At 41.4% G+C, this 24,108-nt stretch overlaps 1 protein-coding gene across 1 annotated transcript; it reads left to right on the forward strand.

Annotated features, from left to right (window-relative positions):
• Nucleotides 1–9,298: 9,298 nt before the first annotated feature.
• meis3 (myeloid ecotropic viral integration site 3) lies at nt 9,299–23,256 on the forward strand. The gene is made up of 13 exons (XM_074679395.1): nt 9,299–9,761; nt 10,125–10,226; nt 14,902–15,041; nt 15,334–15,508; nt 15,604–15,654; nt 15,762–15,812; nt 15,990–16,139; nt 16,352–16,460; nt 17,660–17,805; nt 18,375–18,451; nt 20,368–20,426; nt 20,516–20,602; nt 22,031–23,256. The coding sequence occupies exons 2-13, from the start codon at nt 10,215–10,217 to the stop codon at nt 22,228–22,230; spliced, it is 1,257 nt and encodes a 418-aa protein (XP_074535496.1). The 5' UTR covers nt 9,299–9,761; nt 10,125–10,214; the 3' UTR covers nt 22,231–23,256.
• Nucleotides 23,257–24,108: the final 852 nt, after the last annotated feature.

A 24,108-nucleotide genomic window follows, 5' to 3' on the forward strand; every position in this document is an offset into this window, starting at 1 on the left:
TGCCAGCGGTGCTTTACTGTGAATTTTAATAGAGCAAGCTGAAGAAAACCTTGGACATTTCAGGAAGTTTCATAAAATCACCCCGGACATAATTTAAAGACCAAAAGGGAGGACATGTCCAGGCAAAAGAGGGTGTATGGTCACCACAGTCAGCCGAGCTACCAAAACAAACAACTACCTGAGTCACTCCTGTAGGTGAAGTGGTAAGAATGGAAATAGCGATCATATATATATATACATATATATATATATATATATATAAGGAGAGATGGTGCAGAAAACGGGCCGAGAGTAGGGAGTGATGCAGAAAAGATGCCACAGGTTGGATTCCAAATTCATCGAGGGATATAACCTAAGACTGTACCAGCAACCCCAGCTTAGAGATTTTTGTCCAGCACATTAAATCAGGAGAATTTGTCCTTCTCATCACAGGAGCCTTCACCTTTACCAAACTGGTCTTGAGCTTTTGCTCCAAGGTGTTTAGAGCTTGTTTGCCATCCTATCAGGGGTGTCCAACATTTCACAAATTAACTCATCGACCAGAACATCAAATGAAGCAATGAAGCAATGAAGCCGCTTTTCCAAGTCACAACTTAGGATTCATTTTGTTGGTAAGTTAGTAAGCTAGTGCTAATTAGCATTTTGGAGCAGGGTTCTCACAATGCAGAGGGTGGCTACAAGGCAATGCGTTTGTTTTCCCGTAAGTAAATGGGAAAGAAATTACATGAAGACAACACTGTGATGGTGTCTGATCACAAAAAGATCTTATCATCTTAGTCTGTAAGAGGTCAACAAGATACAGCAAAGAAAACTCAGCATACATAAAGTTTATATGATAGAGACACACACTACAAAAAATGAAATCTTATCAAGTGCTTTTGTCTTATTATCAGTAAAAAAAACTCTTTCTAGACTCAATATGAGCCACATTCACCCAACCAGTCCAGAAAAATGCCTCATTTTAAGTTATTTAAAGACAAAAAATGAGGTCTGAATTGGTTGTAACCAGTCTTTTTTTCTTTAAATAACTTGAAATGAGACATTTTTCTGGACTGGTCAGGAGAATGTTGCTCGAATTGAGTATGATACAACAATTTTTACCAAATATAAGAGAAAAATACTTACTTAGGTTTAGTTTTTTTGCAGTGCACTCACATGCAGTCAAGGATACTCCAAAAAAAATCTTTAATGTTGTTGAATGTATTTGTCTTATTACTAGTCCAGATCCAGACACTTAGTTCACCGTGCTAAACCTCAAATCTTTATTGAGCTGAGCAAAATTAACCTCTGGTCAATCTGGAAACAGCTCAAACCCAACAATTTCACGTCTATTTTTTTTTTCCAAAAAAATCAGACAAGCACTCGACACAGGCCAAAGCTCCAGTTTCAAAACATTTTGACCAACTTCTCTAAGAATTCCTTTTCCAAAGTGTCTCCTCTGACCAGCAGATCTGTTCTGTACCCCATCATACATTTCCAAATGTTAATGTCCATCAAAACACACACACACACACACACACACACCAAGTGTGTTTACCAGAAATCAATAAGCTCCAGAAAATCAATTGAGGTGATCAGGTCTTTTAATGAGAGCAGTCACCGCCGGCCTTATTCTCCAAAAAGCAAAGCAAATCCAGGGTAAAGAAAAGAAATAAACTGTTGACCATTCGTCAGTTTGAAGCCTCCCCCATCCTCCCCACCACAGCCCCCCCTCTCCTCCATCCGAGCCCTTGCAGTGACAGGTAGATTAAGGGGCGTGATAGATGCCCCTCTCTGTGTCTCCCCTCTCCAACCCCACCGCCTCCCTTTTCCCTCCCCTCCATCCATCATGGCGGCTGGTGTAATTGCGGCTGCGTGGGGCTGGCAGAGGGAGCCTCCATCCATCTCCTTAACAACAAACAGTCGCAAGGACGGATGGCGCTGCGCTCCCCAGTTAATCTCCATCTATAAGGGAGGAGGGGGGGGGGGAGTGGAGGGGTGTAGAAGGAGAGGGAGAAAATAACAGGAGGGGAAAAGGTAGGGTTGGTTTACCATAAACAAAAAGAAATTGAGAGGAGAAAGCAGAAGAAAAGAGGATGGAGAGCTGAGTGAGAGGTAGGAGCTGGGGGAAAAGTGAAAGAAGAGGGTGGAGGAGAGGAAGAGGAACTGAGAGGAAAGTTTGCAAACAGGCTGCACTCGCAGATAAGCGTGGATTTACTCGGTGAGACCTCCAGCAGAAAGCAGCAAAGATGGAGGGAGGGGGTGAAAATTTATGTCCCTGTGTCCAGACTACCCAGAAACTGGAGAGGCACAGCTCGTAAAAACACACTCTGCACCCCAACTCCTTTTACCCCTTTCTGCTTCTCTCCCTCATCCTCTCCTTCCCTCCATCACTCCCATGCAGGCGGTGGAGGCACACACAGCTCTCTCTGATGTTTTGGCTGCTTGTGTGCGGTTTGCCAGAGGTCATGGCAGCCATATTTCCTTAATGGTGGAGTCACTGAAGTCAACAAGGCTGGGTAGCCCTCCTCCTCTCCGTCTCTGGTAGAGTTAAGTTAACTTGAGTTGGTGTCAAGGTAAAAGGAGCAGCAGTTCATAAGTGTTGTTGTTTCATCTTGTTGCGTCGTTTGACAGCTGACAACATCATAGTTCTGTCCCTACAACACTTAGATGTGACTGAGCTATTCTACTGGACGAGAGTCGGTCTACGAGTGCTGATATGGAGGAGAACAATATTGAGAGTCTGTAGCATAGGTCAGGTCATATTTAGAAATATCAATAATGAAGTCATATCTTAGTTGGAAAATTATTCTCCCATCAACATGGTGCTGGGAAATGTGTGTTATGCTTAATTAAGTATGCTGTATGCCATGCTAACATGTAAACACCAACAAGAAATGAAAGCCCTGTTTCCACCAAACAGTCTGGAATAGATCATTACAGTTTGGTACAGGTCAGATCTGTAAAGCTTTATCCTGTTTGCATCTCCACAGCCAACCATGCCCTCTCTTGGTAGGTGGCGTGTAACCTGGATGCCGATAGCCACGTCAGTTACTATATTGCGTGATGCCATAGCAGCGGGACACAGTATACCCCGCCAGTGAATTCAATGAAGAAGGAAAACACGACACAGTAAACAAAGAGCAACGATGTAAGACATCCAGCAATTTGTCTTCTTTGTGATTGGTATGTAGCTCTTTGCTACAAAGCACAATCAAGCTTTGTGTCTTTGGAGAAGGCCACGAGGGGAAACACAGCCGCTGTCGTACAGTAAGGACGTGGTCACACTGGCCAACCGTGCCGTGCCTAAGCACACTTCAGCCCTAAAGCATGTTTGGAATGGCCAGTGTGACCGCAACTGTGGGGTGCTCAAGCACAATTCACTTCCGTGCTTTGGCACGCTTCAGTTAGGTGGGCTTCTGCACGGTTTACTTCATGCACAAGCACAAGCACGCTGGCAGCGCGTGCGATCCACGACGTATGATCGCCACGAGCGCATCTCTCCACAATCATTTTAAACAAAGCAGGATTGTTAGAGGGCTGTGTTGGGCGAAAACGACTTACTATAAGTCCAAAAGTCTCAAAAAAAGTGTAAAAGTTGTAGCAGTGCTCTCTGTGTCTCATTGTGCTGACTTTGATATGATTGCGCTTCATGTTAACAGATGCTTCATGATGACGTAGGCAGGCCGTGCGTGTGTGTGATACCCATTAAAGTCTGGTCCATATATGGGGTAGTAAGACTACTGGCCGTACTCATTAGCTGGGGAACAGCTCTTTGGGGGGGGAGCAATCGTGCTTAAGCACGGCACGTTTTGGATGGCCAGTGTGACCGCGCCCTTAGTGACGATTCTTTTAACCAATCAACAGACTGCAGTATGTCTAGCTCAACTTTCTGGGGTTGGCTTGAGATCAGTATGTCTGACACACCGATAGAAGGGTACCAAAGAGTGGGACAGTACTGGTTGGAAAGTTGGGGACCTGTCCCTGGATTGGACAGTGGAAACACCACAAAATGTGTGTCATGCCATGATGAATTGAACTGCAATGCTCGGTAGAAATGGGGCTTTGGAGTAACCAATTCACCTGATAAGCATGTTTCTGGACTCTGAGGAGAAGCCAGAGATATGAAACTCATGCTCAGGGAGTCACCTTACTCCTCAGAAGCAACAGCCCTTAGCACATAACCACCGTGTAGCCCTGCACGAGTCTAAGTCCCTGTTTACACGACGTTTCATCTAAAAACGCAGTGAAAAAATCTGCTTTTACATGGAAATACCGAGGGACTGAAAACACTGTAGTAAGCATGCCAGGCCTGTAGTTGGCGCTATAACTGTCTTTTTCAGGAGTGGCTTTTGGTAGATCTCCACCAAAGTAGAGTTTGGCCGATCATCTGTTTTTTTGATAAATACTAAGTGTAGATGTGGAGCAACAGATGCACATTTTCTTAAAAGACAGTCACTAGATCGTGCAAAACAAGCACAATATGGTAGTCCACAACGATCGATTCAATGGTATTGTTGTGTACACTTACATAAAGCAGAACGTGATGCTGTTTGTACAGCAACAGTGTCTGCAACGTTTCAGAAAAAATGGAAGCTGTTTTCAAAAGTTTGCTTCTTAGGTCGGCTAAAACGCTGTTTCCATGTGAATGCGAGGCCGAAACGCAGCAATGTGTTAAATCCTAAATCCATTGTTGTGTAAACTGACCCTAATAAATGATTATACACAAAAATGAAGAGTTAGATTTTACCCTAAATTATGTCCAAGGGGAAATGGCCCAGCCAATCAAGCTACTTTTCTGTTAAATTTGTTTTTACTATAACTCACTCACTGTCTTTTTTTTTTGCCCTGTGGCCATTCCCATGGTGAAGACACGCTGAGGGGAATCTATAGTCCTATAGTACTAGTCCTAAGGCTGAATACCATTGCACTATTTATGGAATTAAATGTGTGAAAAAACATTGTTTTTTTCCAGATCATCCTCACAGCCCCTGTAAAGAAAAAATGTGGCTTCTTTGCCTTTTATTAATAACTGAAGAACTGTTGCTAAGTTAAGTACTTTCCACCAACCACCTTAACGTCATACAGACTTTTACAGAGTCCCTGAAGTCCCACAAAGTAATTTATCTTATATATCCAAAAAGATTTAACAAGAAAATAACTCATGTGAACATGATAAGACAGTCAACACTGTAAAACAATAAATAAACATCAGAGGCTAAAGGCATCAAACAAAGAAACAACACTACGCTGTGCGTCCCTACACCACTTCACTTCACCACTTCACATCAATCACATCACAAGGACAACAAATACACAGTACAAAATAAGTCCTTAATAGAGTAATGGAGCTTGTGTGCGACTATCCTTCACACAGTAAAATACCAAGTGGTTGATAACAGGACTGAATCACTGATACTCAGCACAACACAACCTCACATGAGCTGATGCTTCAGTGAACTAAAGTTAACCAATAGGAGACATCAGAGTGGTTTGTGAAAGAAAGTCTGACACTTTTTAATTTACAGTCCAGACGTAAGTTTTTAGGATTTAAATTCTTTTTTTATTCTGAGATAACTGAAGTTACAAAGACGAGCAATCCTGCCGTCCAACACTACCTCCCAGTATCTCAGTCTGACCTGCACGACCAGAGGCCAGACTCATAGAAGTGCACCGACACTCTTCTTTCAACCTGCAGACCAACCACCCACACACTGCTACGTCTGCCAACATGAATACATGCACTCGCTGGTCCAAATGCACTCTCTCGACAGGCCTTGGTGGGTGCAGAGGAGCGAGCACTTGAGCCTTGACAGGGAGTGACAAATCACTGCAGCAGCCTTGACATGCAGAATGGTCCCACAGTGGACCTGGCTGACTGATATTCAGCTGTGTGGTGCAGGAAAAGAGGCTGTTTGTTACAGGAGAGCTGCACAACAGGAGGGGGTGTGTGTCCGGCTGAATCAACCTGAGAATGTAGATGAAAGTATTCGTGTGATGTGCTGCTGAAAATGTCTAAGGTGATGCTCAAACCTACATGTTTAAGATATAAAGGTTAGAAATATTCACTTATATGATACGCCAGTATAGGATAAAGACATTTTACATCTGAAGATATTTTTTTCCATAGCAGATAGTTTTACTTTCTTGTTTTTTTTTCCTGTAACATAAAAATAAAAATGGGCTCTGTAACTTTTCTAACCTTTATACACCCCGAGAATGATTAAAGGGAAAACTATGCTCGCTGCTTTAAAATTGAAATGAAAATTGAATTCAATGAAATTGAAAATATATGTTCATTGTGACAGTCTGCAATGAGATAATCTTAAAATAAGTCATTTATACACACAAACAAAGATGCACTGCCTGTTATCTAGATGTTACTTTACTCTTCTTAATGCTTATTTGAGATTCTGGGAGAGTCGTGTTGTGAAATAATAAATGAGTATTAATATAAAACAGTTATAAGGAGGGCTCACAGAGGTTTCTAAAACACTGGACAAAAGTAAAGCAATAGATTCTTGAAAATTTTAAAACATCATGTTGATGTAAACAAAAATGACATGAGGTATGTCTTTAGCTTCTGAAGAAGGCATCTTAAAGCTACGGAAGCCCCAAAAGGACATGCATCTTCAAATTTATTTACTAAGTTCTCATATAGTTTCAAGTAACTTCAGAATGCTGTTTCTCTGACTCTTACATTTCTAAACCCTAAGGTCCCCAAACTAGGTGACTTGATGTTGCTCTACAACAAAGGTTCAAAATGTAGCACTTATCAAGTTTTGCATCAGGTGGAACTCTTCTACAAACACCATCAAATCATACTTCAACCCAACTTTCTGCTTGAGCTACTCTGAATCAGTGTTATAAACACCAATACCTCTGAACAAATTTCACAAGTTTTCCCTTTATCATGACAGCAGAATGATTCAAATAGACCTTGTAAATGCAGAGATAAACTCTTCAATTTGAGACATTTCTAGCAGTGACCCCAAAATTAGGCCAGGGTTAAAGAGGTTGCATAATAACTTTAATTTTCCTTCTGTTCCATATTGTGACACACTAACTCAAAGTATTACAGCAGGTTTTCTCGCAAATGTTATGGTGGTCAGAAGGTAAAACAATTACCCAGATAAAAGATTGTATGAACAAATAGACTGAACCTGAGTGAAGCCAGAACTTTTAGAGCTCCCCCTGGTGGCTGGACCTGATAAAATCTGCTTTCTCTATTAAAACAGATGGAACATGGGTAAAATAAGAAAATTAAACCACATGTCAAATATTTTATTTTATTCTTGTCCTATTATGTTGTTTAATGTTCTGCTCTCTTCAACCAAAAAGGGCCCCAATAGAAACTTGACAAACTAAAGAGTTGTAAACTCAGTTCTGCTGAACCATACAGACCTTTTAGTGGTAAGTCAAATGTGTGTGTAGACTGGCTGTGATGTCAGTCCTTCACTTCACCAACCACATTGTCTCAGCTCATCCCTCAGTTTTACTAGTGCAACACGTTGGTGTCCATCAGGCAGTGTTTTGGCTTCACTTCTCTGTTGGGAGATAGAGATGTACTGTCCATATAACTAATATGTCAGTCCACGACAGGCTTTGCTGTCATTGCACACTCAAATGGATGAATCTATAATGATTTTGATCTATAACTGAAGAAAAAAATCTATTTCTATCACTGGGAAAAGGTGCATTATGGATGCATGTCTGCTTGGGGCTTCCGTAGATTTAGACCACTTATAATGAATTTACAACCCTTACTTAAAGAGTTCAATCCTTTAATTCCCTTACCTTGATTGAACTCTAGAGTGCTGTTTTTTATGCTGTATTTTTTATCATGAGCTTAGGACATCTGTGTGCCCTCTGTGGATAAACATATCCTGCTACTGTAACCTTTCAGCACAGGTTTGACAACACATGTTGTGTTAAATTGTGCTGGCATTAGCATATGGTGTGAAGAAAAGGTGTTTTGCCCTAAACACAAGGAGATGTGATAAAATGTCAGATCCTTTAGTGTTTGTGATGTAAATGAGTGTAATCTATGTGTTAAGATAATCATCTGTTAGATAAATGTTGCAGAGGTTTAAGATTTATGATCAACCAGAGCAACACGTTGAAATTTTCTAAAGAAGAGGAAGAAATAGAGGATTAAAGGCACAAACTCTTGAATCGTTGTGAATGAAGGTTCCAGGAAACCTAAATCCCTGCAGACATGCAGCCCTCAGATGATGCACACATTTTCAGTGTTAATCCCTTTCATTCAGCCTGTTAACAAAACAAAACAAGCCTTGGATCGTCTCTTCCAGCCCATTGATGCTGCTTCATGGCTGTATCACCGGCTCAGTGTAGGAGGGGGTTGAGGGCTGTGATCACCTCAGTAGGACACCAGCGCCCTGCGGAGTTGAAAGACCCCCAGGCTGCAGGGCCGGTGCGGGGCCCTCACAGGCCGCCCCACGGTCAAACTGCATGCCGCCCACGGAGACGCCTGCCCCGGCCCACTGTTCCCCGCCAAGACGCTGCTATTTGAAGTGCAGCCGCCTGTTGGCCCCTCACAGCAGGAGCGGGGAAGAGGAGCGTTTTGAATAATTATTATGTTACTGAGGCGTCATTTACAACACAACACGGAGGGGTTTGATATTCTTCTGAAACGTCAAAGGCTCTTTTTTTCTCACTGTAGTTAAAATTAAACTTTCCCACAATGATGGTTTTGTTTTCTCACTTCTCTCAATCAACAAAAAAGAGAGGACCAAAGGGTGACATTTGGGTCGTGTCAAAAGGCTGAGTTACGCTCAATGGACGTCGACAGAAACAATAAAGCACTTCCAAAGCTATTACTAGGCTGTTACTTTATGTCATCCAGCACGCTTCAGCCTTATTTATGACCCGGTCAACCTCATTATAAGTCTGTATTTTTACTGCATTATCTTCAGAAATAACTTTTACACAAGCAAACATCATTTTAGCAAACTCATTCTTAATGAAAGTGCAAAACACGAGAAAATATACCAACTTTAATGCTTTTTCACTTCCATATTGACATAAAAAAAACGTTTCTTTTTGAGTGTTAGACTTTTTTTATTATTATTATTATGGTAATAAGCCCTCCATAGTTAATATAGCCCACTGTGTTGAACATCTTAATCCAAGAGTTATCGCGGCTCAGACAGCGAGTTATCCCGGGATGAGAATAGCGCAGCTGCAGCGCGGCTGGGGGAGAGAGGAGGGGAGGATGGAGAGATGATGGAGGAGTGATATCACCGAGATAAAACGATCGCGGGGGTCTTCTTCTTCTTCTTCTGTGGTGTTTTGTGTGTGTGATAAGGAGGAGGAGGAGTAAAGGAGGAAAAAGGAGGAGGAGGGAGAAGGAGGAGGGGGCAAGAGACCCCGTCGCGTTTTGACCCTCCGAAACCTCCCCGCTCACCACCATCACCACTCCTCCTCCTCCTCCTCCCTCTTCTTCTTCTTCTTCTTCTTCTTCTTCTTCTTCTCTCCTCGTGAGACTGAAAACACCATCGCTCTCTCCCACCCGTGACACTCTCCAGCCTGTCGCCGTATGCTGCGTGGACAGCGAGCGCAAGGAGCCAAAAAGGAAAGAAGGAAGGGACGCTTTCTGTCTGTCCTCCCACACCACCCAGCATCCCGACGGCCGCGAGCCGGAGCGAGAGGCACACCAGGCGGGGGCGAGGCGCTGCGAGAAGCCGCTTATCAGCCGGGTCTGTGGAAGTAGTCCGGACACGGGCCGAACGGGACTGGATACGGCGGATATTTACATCTCGGTGGGACATTTTACACCCTTTACTGGAGGCTTGTATGGTACTCAACATCACTAGCACTATAGCATTTAATAGGCTTAAGCTTTATTACCGCTAAGTGTATTTTAAAGCATTAAGCGCGCATCACAATAGCGTCCATAAAATCTCCAGTCCCGTCATAATGTTGTAACATAAAACGCGATTAGCTCGGAGTAAACACACACTCACGCACACACATACACACACACACACATAGGCAACACGCAGGTCTTGAATGTTTCCCATGCACAGTCTTCTGTTTTGTTTAACTCTCGCACTGTTTTTACAAAAATCCTGCTTTTAACTTTAGAACAAATTAAAAATAAAAACATTTACTTTTATTCCCAGGACCCAAAGTGCAAAGCAAGGGAGCAGAGCTCGCTGGACTAGCCGAGCCGCGCATCATCATCTCCGGTGTAGGACTGGCTGTCGAGTCGCATGGAGAAGAGGGTAGGTCTGCAGTTATTCCTCTTTTAAATTATTAGACTGGATCAGACCACAGCATGGTGGCCCGGGCAGCAGATTTCAGGAGGAGTAACGACGGCTAATTAGCAAAAACATCCTGATGGGAGCATGTGGTTGGGAATCCTCTTTGCACACTGCTGGGTATCTGCAGGTTAAGCAGCCATGCAAAACACAAGGCCCTCTTTAAACGGACTAGTGGACTGCACTGGCATGGACTTTAGCAGACAAACAACTGAAAAGCGTGCCAACAGAAGCAGAAGCAGCTACAAAGAACTCCTATTTTACACTGTTAAAAACTGTTAATGAAAGATTATTTATAATAACCTGAACGAAAACAACTTCAGAGACCAGATTTCAATCCTTTCATCAGAGGCTGAGTATGATTTTAGATGTCAGTAATCTCCCAAAAGGAAGTGTTCGTTTAGATCTAATATTCAATCTTCTCCTTAGAGTTATATGGATTTATCGTTGCGGAATGTCAGTCAGAGGCTGGATGGCACATCAGGGTTAGAGTAGGTCATTAAGAGGCAGAGGGGAAGAGATGCAGCTCTTCACCTCGGTAAGTAGGTCAGTTTTTTTGCTACAGTGATTCAGAGGCATGGAGATGGAGGTGGTGGTGGTGGTGGAGGAGGAGGAGGAGGAATAGGCAAAGGCTGACGGGCAGCAGGCGGACTGAGACCTCAGAGTGGAAGAGGGCACTTAGAGATGTTCACTGTGAAGGCAGAAAATCACTGCTGGATGGACACAGTGCAGGAAATGTCTTTACGCGCGCAGAAAGCAATATCCCCAAACACACAGATCAGCTGCGTAAAGACTAAGTTTAAATTGAGATATCCAGTGTAGAAAAAAATAATTCATGTGTGTTTTTTTATCAAAGTAATACCACTGCCTGTGTAAAAATAGTTATTTGTACCATCATAGGTCATAAGGAGTGCATAAAAAAGCACACATGAATATACACTGGCTTCTAAAAGCGCAAATTAAAGAAAAACAAAAAGTGGTTGCGTGCGCAATTGGTGGAAACGTAGAGATAATGTAAAAACAACCAGAGCTGACGTTTTTATAGCTTAACATTTTGCAACAGGTCAATTTTAAATCCAATGCTTTAAATGTAGTACTGTTGTGTTTTTACATCTTTGGGCAAAACCGTCTTTTTAAACTTTAAGCAACTTGTTTAAGTTTTTAATTTTGCTCGTTTGCTTCGGATTCTTCCAACTTTTGATGAGTTCAGTTTTTTTTTTCAAACTGCAGGAAAAACACAAAACCTGAAGCAAATTCACATTTTTTAGGATTGAATCCTTGATGCGTAATTTTGGCGCACTGTAAAAGTGATGTTAGACCCTTTACGCGCTAAGTTTTGAAAGGAGATAAGTTTTAAATCTCAGTCTTTTTGCCATTAAAATATAGCTGAAAATTGGACAGGTTATCTTAAACAGGTGTTGTTTATGAAGCTTGACTTTTAAGAGTTTCTGAAACACACGAGAATCCTACTTCCTTTTCAAACTCTGGGTTTAATTTTTAATCAGTTTCAGTTTAACTTCTGTATGAATCTCTGTAACGTCATGTTTCTGTTTCGTGACTTGTTATTTCACTTTGAGGATTTCTCAGCAGGAGCAGCCCAAACGCGTCTGTTGGGCCTTGTTAAAATAATAATTAAAACTTGTAATGAAAATGTTTTCCTGCCATCTGAGCCCTGTTTGCCAGCTTCGTGACTTTTCAAAAAGGGGAAATTCGCGGAATTTGTCATCTCGACTTGTGCGCTTTGATCCACTTGACGCACAGAAACCGGATAGGGGCCGTGCGTAAAGAGAGACGCGCAATCCGATAGCGGTGATTGTGTTAATAGCCGGCCTCCATAAAAACTAGAAGGTGTCCTGGACCAGGGCCTCAGAGCAGGTGCTTTCCGTGATCCCGGTGGCCATATGGGGCTTTGAATGCAACAATTTGATAAGCCATTTAGGACAGTAGTTCCCAAAGAGTGGTCCAGAGACCTCCAGGGGTCCTGTGTTGAGGACTAAAGAGGGCCAGTGCCTGCACATCAACTTAATTTCTATTCTTTATCCAGAATCATAACAGTTGAGTTCAGATTAGAATCCAATTAACTTCATGTTAGTTTTCATTTCTGCATTTTGATCCACATAAGAAGCAGCTAAAACAGCTTGTAACTTTTCCTGACTTGAATCTTTGTTTATGAGTCCCAAGAGCTTTAAAAGTTCTGAGAATTAGTCAAAATAAAACTTTCCTCATTCAAACCTGCAAAAAAAATCTCAAAGGACCCCTTTGTTGCCTGCAGTCACACATTTCCAGTGAATCTGAATCTCTCGTGGCTGCCCTCCTCGAAAGCGTCTCCACAGAAAAAGTAGGCTAAGCAGATCATAACTTTTACGGCTCAGTTAAAATAACACAGGAGTGAAAGGTGTCCGGGGCCAGGCCACCTAGCAGGTGCTGTGTCTCTGTGATCCTGGTGGCTTTGAGCTTGTCCCTTTAATCCAGCAGAAAGACAAACAGAAGCAGATCTGCTGACCTGAGCAGAGACAGAAGCTGCAGTGAAGAACAAATTAGCTCAGTAACAGAGAAAGAGAGGGGAAACAGAGGAGTCACACATGTTTATTCATGATGCTGTGTGTGTGAGAGAGCTGCTGTCTCTGGGTATATCTTCTCATGTGTGTGTGTGTGCGTCTGTGAGCGTGCCATATGTGTGTCTGACTCAGTGTGTTGGGTAAAGTGTGTGAGCAGGCCCCAGTGAGGCTGTCACAGCGGGTTGTGAGGGACGTCTCAGCACGGCTCCTGTCTCGTCTGTGTTTAGGAGGGAGGAGGAGATATTAGCAGGCTCACTGTCTTCCTCCAAGGATCTCATCTCCTCTTTTTTTTCTCTCCTGCTTTTTCAAGAACCAAGAAAATCTGCTTTTTATCTCCACTTGCTCTGTGCTTTTGAGGTTAAACAAGTGAATCTGACGTGATTTCTAAACCCAGAGAGAAAGAGGTAGAATCTTCTGCAGCATCTTGGAGAAAAGGATAAAATCACATCACTTACTTAAGTGTAGTAACTTGGTCTACACAAAAAAACACACAAGGAAACACATCTTTAAGGCTGTTATAGACTTTTCAACAATTTTCATCAGTAGTAAACATTAGTCCAAATGGTTTGGAGTTAACTTAATGATATTTCACTGAGGTGTTTGTTTGGTGCGCATCTCATAATTTCTGAAATTCGTCAAATACTGGTTCCTATTTCCTATTTCTGCTGGTTTTTAAGATGCCTTTCATAAATTTCTGAAGCCCATAAGCGACATAAATTCTTCCCTAGTTTAGACTTTTCTACTTTGTTGCAAAGATTTAAATCACAGTGAGTGTGTTTGTCTGTTTATGGTCTGATGGCAACGATAAACTCGATTTAACCAACCCGAAAAGTCCAGATAGAAAACTTATTTAGAGAAAGTCCAGCCAGAAATGAAAACAAGAAATGCTCACACATCTTTTCCAGAGCACTGGTGCGTAGGAGAGGTGTGAGACAATCAAAAATTCATACCCCCACACTCTGTCTAATTTACAATAATGTGTTTTGGTTTTAACCATTTATCAGACTTTCAGAAAATCTGATTTCTTTACCAGGCTGGACCAAATTTTCTTATGTGGCATTTGGGACCCTTAGTGTCCAATTCTGTTGATTTGAGCAGTTTAAACAGTGTTATTAGTTCTTCTTTTGCTTCAGTCTGAGAGCTGAGGTTTCTTTTTTTCTGTTTCATTTTATCATATATTCACCTGATATGATATTGCGTAGCTGCATCTGAGAAACCCTCAACCTGATGAGGGTAATAAAATCGTATATCTGTGAAAAAAAACTTTTTTTTTTAGGGTATTACTCGCCAAGTGTTGGGACACTTTTCACTGTAATTAATATAAATGGCTGAAAATACATGTTGCCGTATTTCTTGATTAGTTTGACATTCTGTTTCAGCAAACTTGAATTTGTTGTCATTTTTACTTATTGCAACAAATTTTTCATCAATATTTTTATGTTATAACTTTGAATACAATACTTTAGCTAGGCTTTTCAGATCAGTGGTGATTCAATTGAATGTAATAAGATATTTTTACAACAAATCAGAAAAAACAAAGCTAGAATGGAGCTGTAAGTTGAGTTTTTGCAGTGTGTAATGTGACAAAAAGTAGGAAATATTTTATTTATTTTAAGCCGCTAAAACTCCAAATATCTGACTTTTTTGCTTGGAGAGGGTTTTGTTTTTTTTCTGGCAGATCATTAAATGATAAATCAATAATTTTGTTAATGTTATTAGTTCTTCTTTGATGTGTTAAATTTGGGAGCTTCTAGGGTTATTTAAGGCTAAATAAGTTTTTTAAGAAATAACTGTTAAAGAATCCAACGGTTAAAAAAACACAAACATGCAACATGGGATAATATTAGTGTTCTTCACATAAAACAGAAAACGTAATGTGTGAATTTCCACAGCGGCAGCAGTGGATCTTACTGATGTTTGTGTGCGAGCTGTGTGTGTGTGTGTGTGTGTGTGTGTGTGTGTGTGTGACACCCCCTGACAGCTCAGCCTCATAATAAAATCACTCTCTGACTCCGTGTCACACAGGCACAGATGTCCGACGTGTCTCACATTTACAGTCTTTCCCTCTAATTGTGTTTCAGTATGAAGAGCTGGTGCACTACTCAGGGTCGGAGGCCATGTCGATGGGGGGTTACGGGGACGATGTCAGGCCGTTTCCTCCCCCACAGTACGGACCCGCCATCCCAGACTCCCTCAAACACCACAAAGACCAGATCTATGGGTAAGTGTGTGTTGTGTGTGTGTGTTTGAAATCTGAGATGTGTTGTATGGTGGCTTTTTAGCATGTTAACATGCTTTTATTAAAATACACCTGACGTGTTTACAGCTGTCTGTTTCAGAAATACTGAGCTATAAACTTTCTGTAACACCTTCTCTGAATGTATGCTGTGTATGCTACGTCAACTGTGACTGTGTTAATGTAAAGTATGTTAACTGTTTGCTTATATATATATGTGTGTGTGTGTGTGTGTGTGTGTGTGTGTGTGTGTGTGTGTGTGTGTGTGTGTGTGCAGTCACCCTCTGTTCCCACTGCTGGCCTTAGTGTTTGAAAAGTGCGAGCTCGCCACCTGCTCCCCTCGAGACTCCACCTCCTTCTCAGCCTCCTCCCACCTTCCTGGCATGACCAGTCACAGCGACGTCTGCTCCTCGGAGTCCTTCAACGATGACATCGCAGCCTTTGCAAAGCAGGTGAGTGACAGCTGGGAGAGCCAATCAGAGAACAGATGACAAAAAAAAGTTCAAAGCTTAACAAAAAAAATGATTTTTATTTGTTTGTGTCACAGATTAGGTCAGAGAAACCCATTTTTTCTTCAAATCCTGAGCTGGACAACTTGGTATGAAGCACGCTGACATCACACTAATATGAAAGCACATTTTTACACATGCATTATGGGAAATGTAGTTGTTTGGTCATGACTTACCTGGATTTTTGTTGCTGCAGATGATCCAGGCCATACAGGTGCTCCGGTTTCATTTGCTGGAGTTAGAAAAGGTAAGTGAGGGAGATACATGCTTTTAGTTTCCACTCTTTGGTCAAACACTTTAGTGAGCGTTACATGTTGATAATGTCACTTCTTGAGCTTGTTGTGTTGAGTTCAGTATTTGTACACAAAATTACCGCTCCAGCTGTTTGCAGCTCAAACTGATGGATGTGAATCTGTTCCTGCAGGTGCATGACCTGTGCGATAACTTCTGCCATCGCTACATCACCTGTCTGAAGGGCAAAATGCCCACAGACCTCATCCTGGATGAGCGGGAGGGAGGCTCCAAGTCCGACATGGAGGACTTCACTGGATCCTGCTCCAGCCTGTCAGAGCAGGTGAGACCAGCTGCCTCACAGCGTGCAGGACCACTGCAGCAGAGGCTCCATCTTTAATCCGTCCAGCTGCGTCCACTGGATGTCTGACTAATGACCGTGTGTCTCATGACTCCTTGTTCTCTCACCTGCTGGGAATTCCCCGTCCTCCCATCGCTCTCTCTCACTCTCACACCTCCTCACACCTCCTCCTCTCCCTCTCTGTCTGTCTGCAGAATGCATCATGGTTACGGGAGCCAGATGAATGTGCCACTACTCCTCTGGGAACGCCGGGCACCTGTGGCCTGCCTTCACTCAGCACAGCAGACAACTGTAGCGACACAGGTACACACACACACACACACACACACACACACACACACACACACACACACACACACACACACACACACACACACACACACACACATACACACACACAATGAAAAAAACTGTTCAAGTGAGGAAACACTGTACAACACAGCATGCTGGGAAACAAGGGTGTGCTTGACTCTGAAAGCCTCATTTGATACAAACGTCTTCATTAACAGCACTGATCCATCCTCAGCATGTTACAGCGTGTTTGTTTGTTTTTTTGTTTTTATGACCTTTTTCATCCAGGGAGAGCAGTTTTCAGGCAGTTCATACCACTTCTTTAACATTTATTGCCTTAAGTTTGATGTCAAGTACATCAAAACATTGTCAACATACAGTCTTAACTCACAGAAATAATTGTGGACACAATCTTTTGTTGCTGGAAACATCATGCAAACTGGCCTGCTTACAGTTTATTTTCAGGACCTAGTCCTTTCCTGACAATCTGTTGATATGGTTTGTTGATTTAAGAATAATTTGCTGCTTTCAAACTGAAAAATATTGAATAAATGTCGCTGAAAAATAAATTTTATTTCAGTTTGCAGAGTCTAATGCTACTGATTGCAAATGTATGTTCACTGTTGCACCTTTGCAGTTATCTTATACAGATGTGAGAATAGACTACTTAATTTTTTTCTTATTATTTGCCTTAAAAGTCTTTATTTATATTGCTGTAATAGTTAAATTATTATGCAAGTCTTAATTTCAATTTTAAAAAAAGGTTCTTCAGCACTTTGTACAATATTGAGACACAATAATTGCACTGATAATGTGGAATTTTCACTATATCCAGTTTACAACAGACACTTTGATAAATGAATTTTAGACAAGTCAAAAGTCCTGTGCTTCATGGATAAATTAGACCTAAACTGGCTTAACATTGAGGTTTCATAATGAATTTATGTTGTAAAGTGTTGTTATGCAGTTGCAGATTTGATAATAATTAAAACAGTAATATGGAATAATTCAGAAGAAAAACTTTTTGATGAGATCACTAATAAAGCTGTGTTCATGTTATTCTCTCATGCATGGAGCTGTGGCAAATCACATGACAAAGAAAGCTTGAAAAAAAAACCTTATAGCTAGAAGTTAAAAAATATTTCTATAGTTTTGGCTTTTCGATTTGCACCTGAACTACATCTTGAGACATGTTTTGTGCACTCCTGCAGGCGACGGTCTGGATGGAGGGATGGCCTCCCCTAGCACAGGAGAGGAGGACGACTCCGACAGAGATCGCAGGAACAACAAGAAGAGAGGAATCTTCCCCAAAGTGGCCACAAACATCATGCGAGCGTGGCTCTTCCAGCATCTGTCGGTGAGTTTCTTATCGCCGTAGAGGTAAATGGTGAAAACATTAAATTAGGACAACAATTAAAACCATCCTGCAGAGCTTTAAGGAGACAAAGGGAGCTCATGTATATCTGCGTGAGAGAATAATTACTGACAGAGAGGATTTAACGTGAGGCAGGAATAGATAGAAAGGGGAACGGGGTGTATAATGGAGGTCAATTAAATTAAATGAAAAATCGGGGGATTAAGTGATTATGTGAATATGCTCGCCATTGAATAACTATGGATGTGATAGAAATGGAGTGAGTAATTGTTGCTGAGGTAATTAGCTACTAAATGAGGCAGGTCAAATGTTGCTTCACTCCAATTATTGCAGAGAAGTACGGCGAGAGAGTGCAGGGTGCTGAGGTTGAAAATGTGAGTGCAGATGTGAATTCAGATGGAAGGTCATCAGTATTCACTCGTACACTCATTGTTTCATTGAAGCACAAAACTCAGCGTACGTTTTCCTCTTCTTTCAGCCTTAAGATTATCCCCTTGTTGTGCAGCTTAATTTGATTTGCGCTAAGCCTGACTCTGTGTGTCCTCTCTCAGCACCCGTACCCGTCCGAGGAGCAGAAGAAGCAGCTGTCACAGGACACCGGACTGACCATCTTACAGGTCAACAACTGGTCAGTGCAACCTCGATCAATACACTAATCCTTGCCCTGTGGCTCATCAATAATCAGTTAAACTGTCATGTTTAAACGCAACACGTCAACTTTCAATTTAACAACACGTCAATAACGTACAGGCGTAACAGACTGCTGCAGGAATGAGCAGTATCTATATTTTACGCCTCTCTTTTGCTGCATTTTATGCTTCTTAAATCCTTAATGTGCACCTTTCTGCAGATAAATGTTGGTGAGGTAGCAGGCAGCACTTTTACAGGACTTAAAGCGAAGAACATAATCTGCTTTATTAGTGAGAAGCTTGTAACAGAGGGAGATATGTCCTCGTAAGCATTTATTCTTAAGCTGCAGCTCTGTAAAATCCTCTCACTCTAAGTTAATAAAACAGAACTGTTAATCCATATCCTATAATCAGAAGGTTTACTGCTCCCAGGTTCACCAGAACACATGTTGCTGATCAGGTAGTTTTACAGAATGTTTAGTGTCTTCATCCTGCACCCTGCACCAAAACATGCAGTGTGTTCAACATATTTAATTATCACTTATTCAGCAGAGAAAATCCTCACAGAGGACAGGACTTTTTGACAAAGCTACAGACAAACAGAACACTTACAAACCAGCGCGGCGGTTAACACTGTCACCCCACAGCAAGAAGCTTCCTGGTCTACCTTTCTCTTGACCAATGAGAGCAGGGATCGGCTCCAGTCCCTCAAAACAGGACAAGCGTTATCAGTGATGGATGAGTGGAAGTCAGTCGGACTCGACTCTTCCTGCTGCAGATCCCGCGCTGCAGGGAAAACCTATTTAAAAACGCTTTTTCCATTTGAAAACACACTTTGAGGCAGAAGACGGAGAAAAATAAGTCCTGCAAATGGGTCACAGAGTAAAGATTGTAGCTTTCAGCGTTTTCTAAATGAACAAAAATACACAGATGAGAGAAATGCAAATTAGGAAATTCCTTTTAAGCTGCCAAAAAAAACAAATCAGCAAGTTTTTATGATCATTTTTGGGTATAAGTCTTAATTTAAGCCTGTTTAATCAGAAAAAAAAGTTATTTTTAGACATTACAAGCCAAAAGAGAGGCATGAGTTGCTTGAACTTGAATAAGATGAGAAAAACATACTTATCAAGTGGTTTATAATCCAGAAAATGTTTTACTTCAAAAAAGAAAAACACCTAACAAGTGAATTTTTCTTGGCCCATGTGCATTCAGGTCTCATTCTCAATCTGGACTTGCAAGATGAATGTGGCTTGTAGTTAGTCTTGCAGACATCTTTCTTTTACAAACAAAAGACAAAAACATTTGCTCAGATTTCAGTTTTAGCTTTGTGAACAGGCACATGCCAGTGGCTTAATCCCCAGGTGGAAAGGCCAGCATACAGGGCAAGGAGCAGTGATAAGCCAGAGCCTGGGGATTCATATTGAACCTCAATGCTCCTGAAAATGCTGGCATACCAAACATTTCTGTGGCGAATCATAGACACAAGCAACAGAAAAATCTGTGCCTTATAAAAAACACCCAGTCATTACTTCTGAGTTGCTGAGTTGAACCTTTGAAGTCAGAGAATCATCTTCAGGTGTTTATTTGAAGACACACTCGTCCACATCACCCTGATACGTTACTGTATGTCAAAGAATAGATTTTGTAATCTGATAACTTCCATGTTTTTATTTGTGTCCCAGCAGTGCACACATACACAGTGACCTGATCAATGCAGATCAATCAATTATCACAGGCCGATCAATAACCGCTCTGCCCTAACGTTGATTTACTCTGCCCCCTGAAAGGGTTAAGTGGTTGTAAAATGGAAAAAGGTTAATAGTCTCCTGGTCAGCCTTTTTCTCCATTAAAGGTTAGCTTCATCTCTCTCTGTCTAACCACACTCTTTCCCTGCGTCCTTCTGCCCCTGCTGCAGGTTCATCAACGCCCGGAGGAGAATAGTTCAGCCCATGATCGACCAGTCCAATCGCTCAGGTCAGTGTTTCTGTCAGTCAGCTGGATGCTGTGTGTATGTTTTTATGATGTGTATTTGTATCTGATGGAGTGTGTGTGTCCTCCTACAGGTCAGGGTGGTCCCTACAGCCCAGAGGGGGCAGCACTCGGGGGCTATGGACTGGATGGACAGGCCCACCTCGGGCTGAGAGCAGCAGGTACAGTGGCCTGTAGGGTTAACTCTCACAAAGTGACAAAGTCAAAAGTGAAATTTTACTGATAAATTCTTTTACTCCCAATTTTTTTCATTCCACATAAAAATACATTAGGTCTGCTTGACATTTCTCCTTTACACTGACTGAATCACTCATGCACTTTGTTTCTTTTAATGTGTGTTAATCCACTGCTAAACCCAATCATTCCCAAATAAAAGCATTTTTTACTCCTGCTTTTAAAATGTGCCAGTTATTAAAGGTATATAAAACCTTTTTGATAATTGGAGAGAAAGCCACAACTTTCAAAAAAATCAAACTTATCCAAATAATAGTACAATGTATAAGACATCCATGGATCAAAAATCATTTACAAAACAAAAGAACTAGCTGCAGAAAGCCAAACCTCATCTAATAGTTGACCTGGCATTTCATTATGTTCCAATTCTCAACATTTGAATGGGTTTTATTAAGAGGATGTGTCTAAAATTTTCTTCCTTATCATAAACAGAAAGATTTGATGCATCAGATGAAAATCAATAAATTTCAATGGGCATTGAGTCACAATGGTTTGGTTTGTAAAACAAAAAATCAAAATAATAAAATATGCTAAGAAAAATGTTCTTGAAGGGGCATACTGAAAGTCTGAAAGATCTTAAATAACAGATAAGATATAAATATTCAAACTTCTGCTTCTTCATTACAGAGTTGTAATATGAAAATGTTAAAAATAAAATAATACTTGTACGTTATCCATCACACAACTTTTGTTAGCTGAAAAAAAAAAAAAAAAATTAGACTAAAAAAAAAGATGTTTACTTAGTTTTTGTGTCATAAAAGTCTGCATGTTTTAGGGAGCTTTGTGTGGTATTTGATGATGAAAAATTCAGACCAATACTGACTGTGATATCAATTAGAAAACAATAATAATGCTTAAAGGTGACAATAATAGGCCGATTATGTATATATGTATTGGTGGGATCGAGTGAGTAAAATGAAATTAGCTAAACCACTGAAAGAAACAGAGAAATATGAAAAGAAGAGAGTGATAAAATACTAAAAACAAAAATATTACGTTGATGTTTAACAATTAAATATGCAAGAATCAATCAGATAAGTTACGCTCAGTGAAAGTTGGATGAAAGAAAGAAGACATAAAATAAACCTGATGTTTAAACAACATTAAAGATGATGAAGGCTGAGAAAGTGGGTGGTTGCAGCATGTTTGGCCACAAAGTAAGCGCTCACTGCATGTTTTATGTCCTTTGAAAAGAAGGAAGCATTCCTGGGCTGCATTTGAAGGAGCCGCTAAAATAGGGCAGCCTTCGACATGTCGCTTTGACACAGTCTGGAAATGTTTGCTTTGAGGGACGCGGCCCCTGAAGTGGGACACAGACTTAGAGTCTGACTCTACTCTGTGTGTTTCTTCTCCAGGTCTGCAGGGGATGTCTTCTCTGCAGGGCGACTACCCCGGAGCTCTTCTGACCCAGCCGGGCTACCCTCCCCACCCAGGACCCTCCCTACACCCTTACCCAGGACCACACCCTCACCCTGCCATGCTGCTCCACCCGCCGCCACATGCACACCCCGCAGAGCCGCTCCTCGCCCAAGGACTGGACATACACGCACACTAGCTGAGGGGGAGTCGGGATGTGTGTGCGTGAGGGGAAAATGCTGTATGAATGTGTGTTAAGAGTGTGCTGAGATACAATGTATATGTTTGAGGGAGTGTGTGTGTGCATGTGTGTGTGTGCGTGTGATGACGCATACGAAACACTATTTAAAGTAAAAAGACACGTTGCTCTGAAGGTTTACATTCCCCACTGAAAGACACTGACCTCAATGTAGCTGTTTCACTCGCTTACACACACATACACTCCAAGAAGACATAAACATCACACACACACTGAGTCTGGACCCACAGGTTTAAGCCATACCTCTGTCAGAGTAGAAGTGCTTCCTCCTCTCCAAACGTCTCCACTGTGTCCTGTGGGCGAGACACATGCTTTAAACTACACTTCCCATCATGCCTGCTGAGCTACAGGACGACGGTCGACCAGATCGCAGAGATGGACGAACATTTATCCCAGACTTTGCGACAGCACACGGACATTACTGGATGGGACCTGATCCTGTGAACACGCCTTCCTCACTTCTCCTCGTCTTCCTTTACACGATGACTGTCAGAGATACACACACATCCACACCTTCCCACACACTTAATTTAAAGCTGATTTTTTGAGTTTTTTTATTCTATTTTTATATTTATGTGTGCCACTCCAGGCGGATGCAGCTTCACGTGAGCTTGTTGAAATATTAGTGCTCTTCCTCAGCATGAAGCTAAACACTATGAATGACTCCAGTCTGCCTCGCTCTCGTACCACTGACCTCCTTAAGACGCCAACAGGTGTCCCTGACCTGAGATCCTTTCTACACACACACATACACGCACATATGCAACATCCAAAGCAACATGCACCACACTGAAGCCATTCACACATACACACGCACACACACACATCCTTCTGTAAGCATTTCTACAACTTTTTTTTGTCTGTCACGGTGGTGTGTGAGAGGAGCTGCAGCCAAAGGACTCTTTAAACATTCGGCTCCTTCTCCACACGGCCCAGACTGCTGAAACATTTCTGAATGATGTTGAAAATACCGTTAAAGTATTAAAATGTTTTTTTTGTAAGACTTGTCTTGGGTCACGTGTTTGTGTGTGATGTCTGTTTCATCCTATGGTCCAGGAAGTTATTAATGCAAGGTTTCAGGAGTTGCTGGTATAAAATATGAGGAAACCATAATAAAGGTGAGTCAGATTAGCTGTGCATTAGCTGCAATAACTTGAGACTAACTAAGTTTACCTCCATCACTGCTTGGAATGATTGAAACAATTTTCAAGGAGTTAATTTTTCTCTTGACTATGAGTGATAAATAGTTTGGTTGTAACCAATCCCTAAATTACAGTAGTTGATTAAGATGAATCACATTTTTAATTTTAATAATTGCATGTTTAATACTTAATAATTTTACAGGTCAAAGCAGCCCTTTAAGCCATATTAACAATTCATGGCAGTTCATTCTTTTGACTTAGGAATCAAAATAATGCATTAATACATAGGTGTGATCCTGACTTTTTTGATTCATCCTTCAAATAAATGCAACACCAGCATGGTCTACAACCATGAATTAGAGGGAGGAAACAGCTTCAAGGTGTTTCTTCTGTGAATTACAATTTTTATTTTTACAGGATAACACTGTTAGACAGTAAGAAATGTCTACTAATACTGTGTGAGGACATTCTGGGTTTGTTTTGATTTCTTTATAGAAGTCCAGCCATCCTTGGCTAATGCAACAAACAGCATTGGTGCCTTTCAGAAGTCCTGGTTTGGTTGCTTTCTGCTTTATACTGCTCCAGTATGCGGGGAACTGTTGCTACTAGAAATGTATGATATTAGATTTTTTTTGCCAATGTCCAATAACGACTTATTTAGCCAATTACAGATACT

The sequence above is a fragment of the Halichoeres trimaculatus genome, unplaced genomic scaffold, assembly GCF_033239565.1.
Source record: "Halichoeres trimaculatus isolate MK-OKI-2021-1 unplaced genomic scaffold, fHalTri1.1 fHalTri1_scaffold_9, whole genome shotgun sequence".
Classification (NCBI taxonomy): Eukaryota; Metazoa; Chordata; class Actinopteri; order Labriformes; family Labridae; genus Halichoeres; species Halichoeres trimaculatus.

Excerpts from the sequence above, each read along its gene's own strand:
- meis3 (XM_074679395.1), top strand. Across the intron at positions 18,452-20,367 it reads ATCTTACAGGTCAACAACTG|GTTCATCAACGCCCGGAGGA; the intron begins GTCAGTGCAACC and ends CCCCTGCTGCAG. Across the intron at positions 20,427-20,515 it reads CGACCAGTCCAATCGCTCAG|GTCAGGGTGGTCCCTACAGC; the intron begins GTCAGTGTTTCT and ends GTCCTCCTACAG.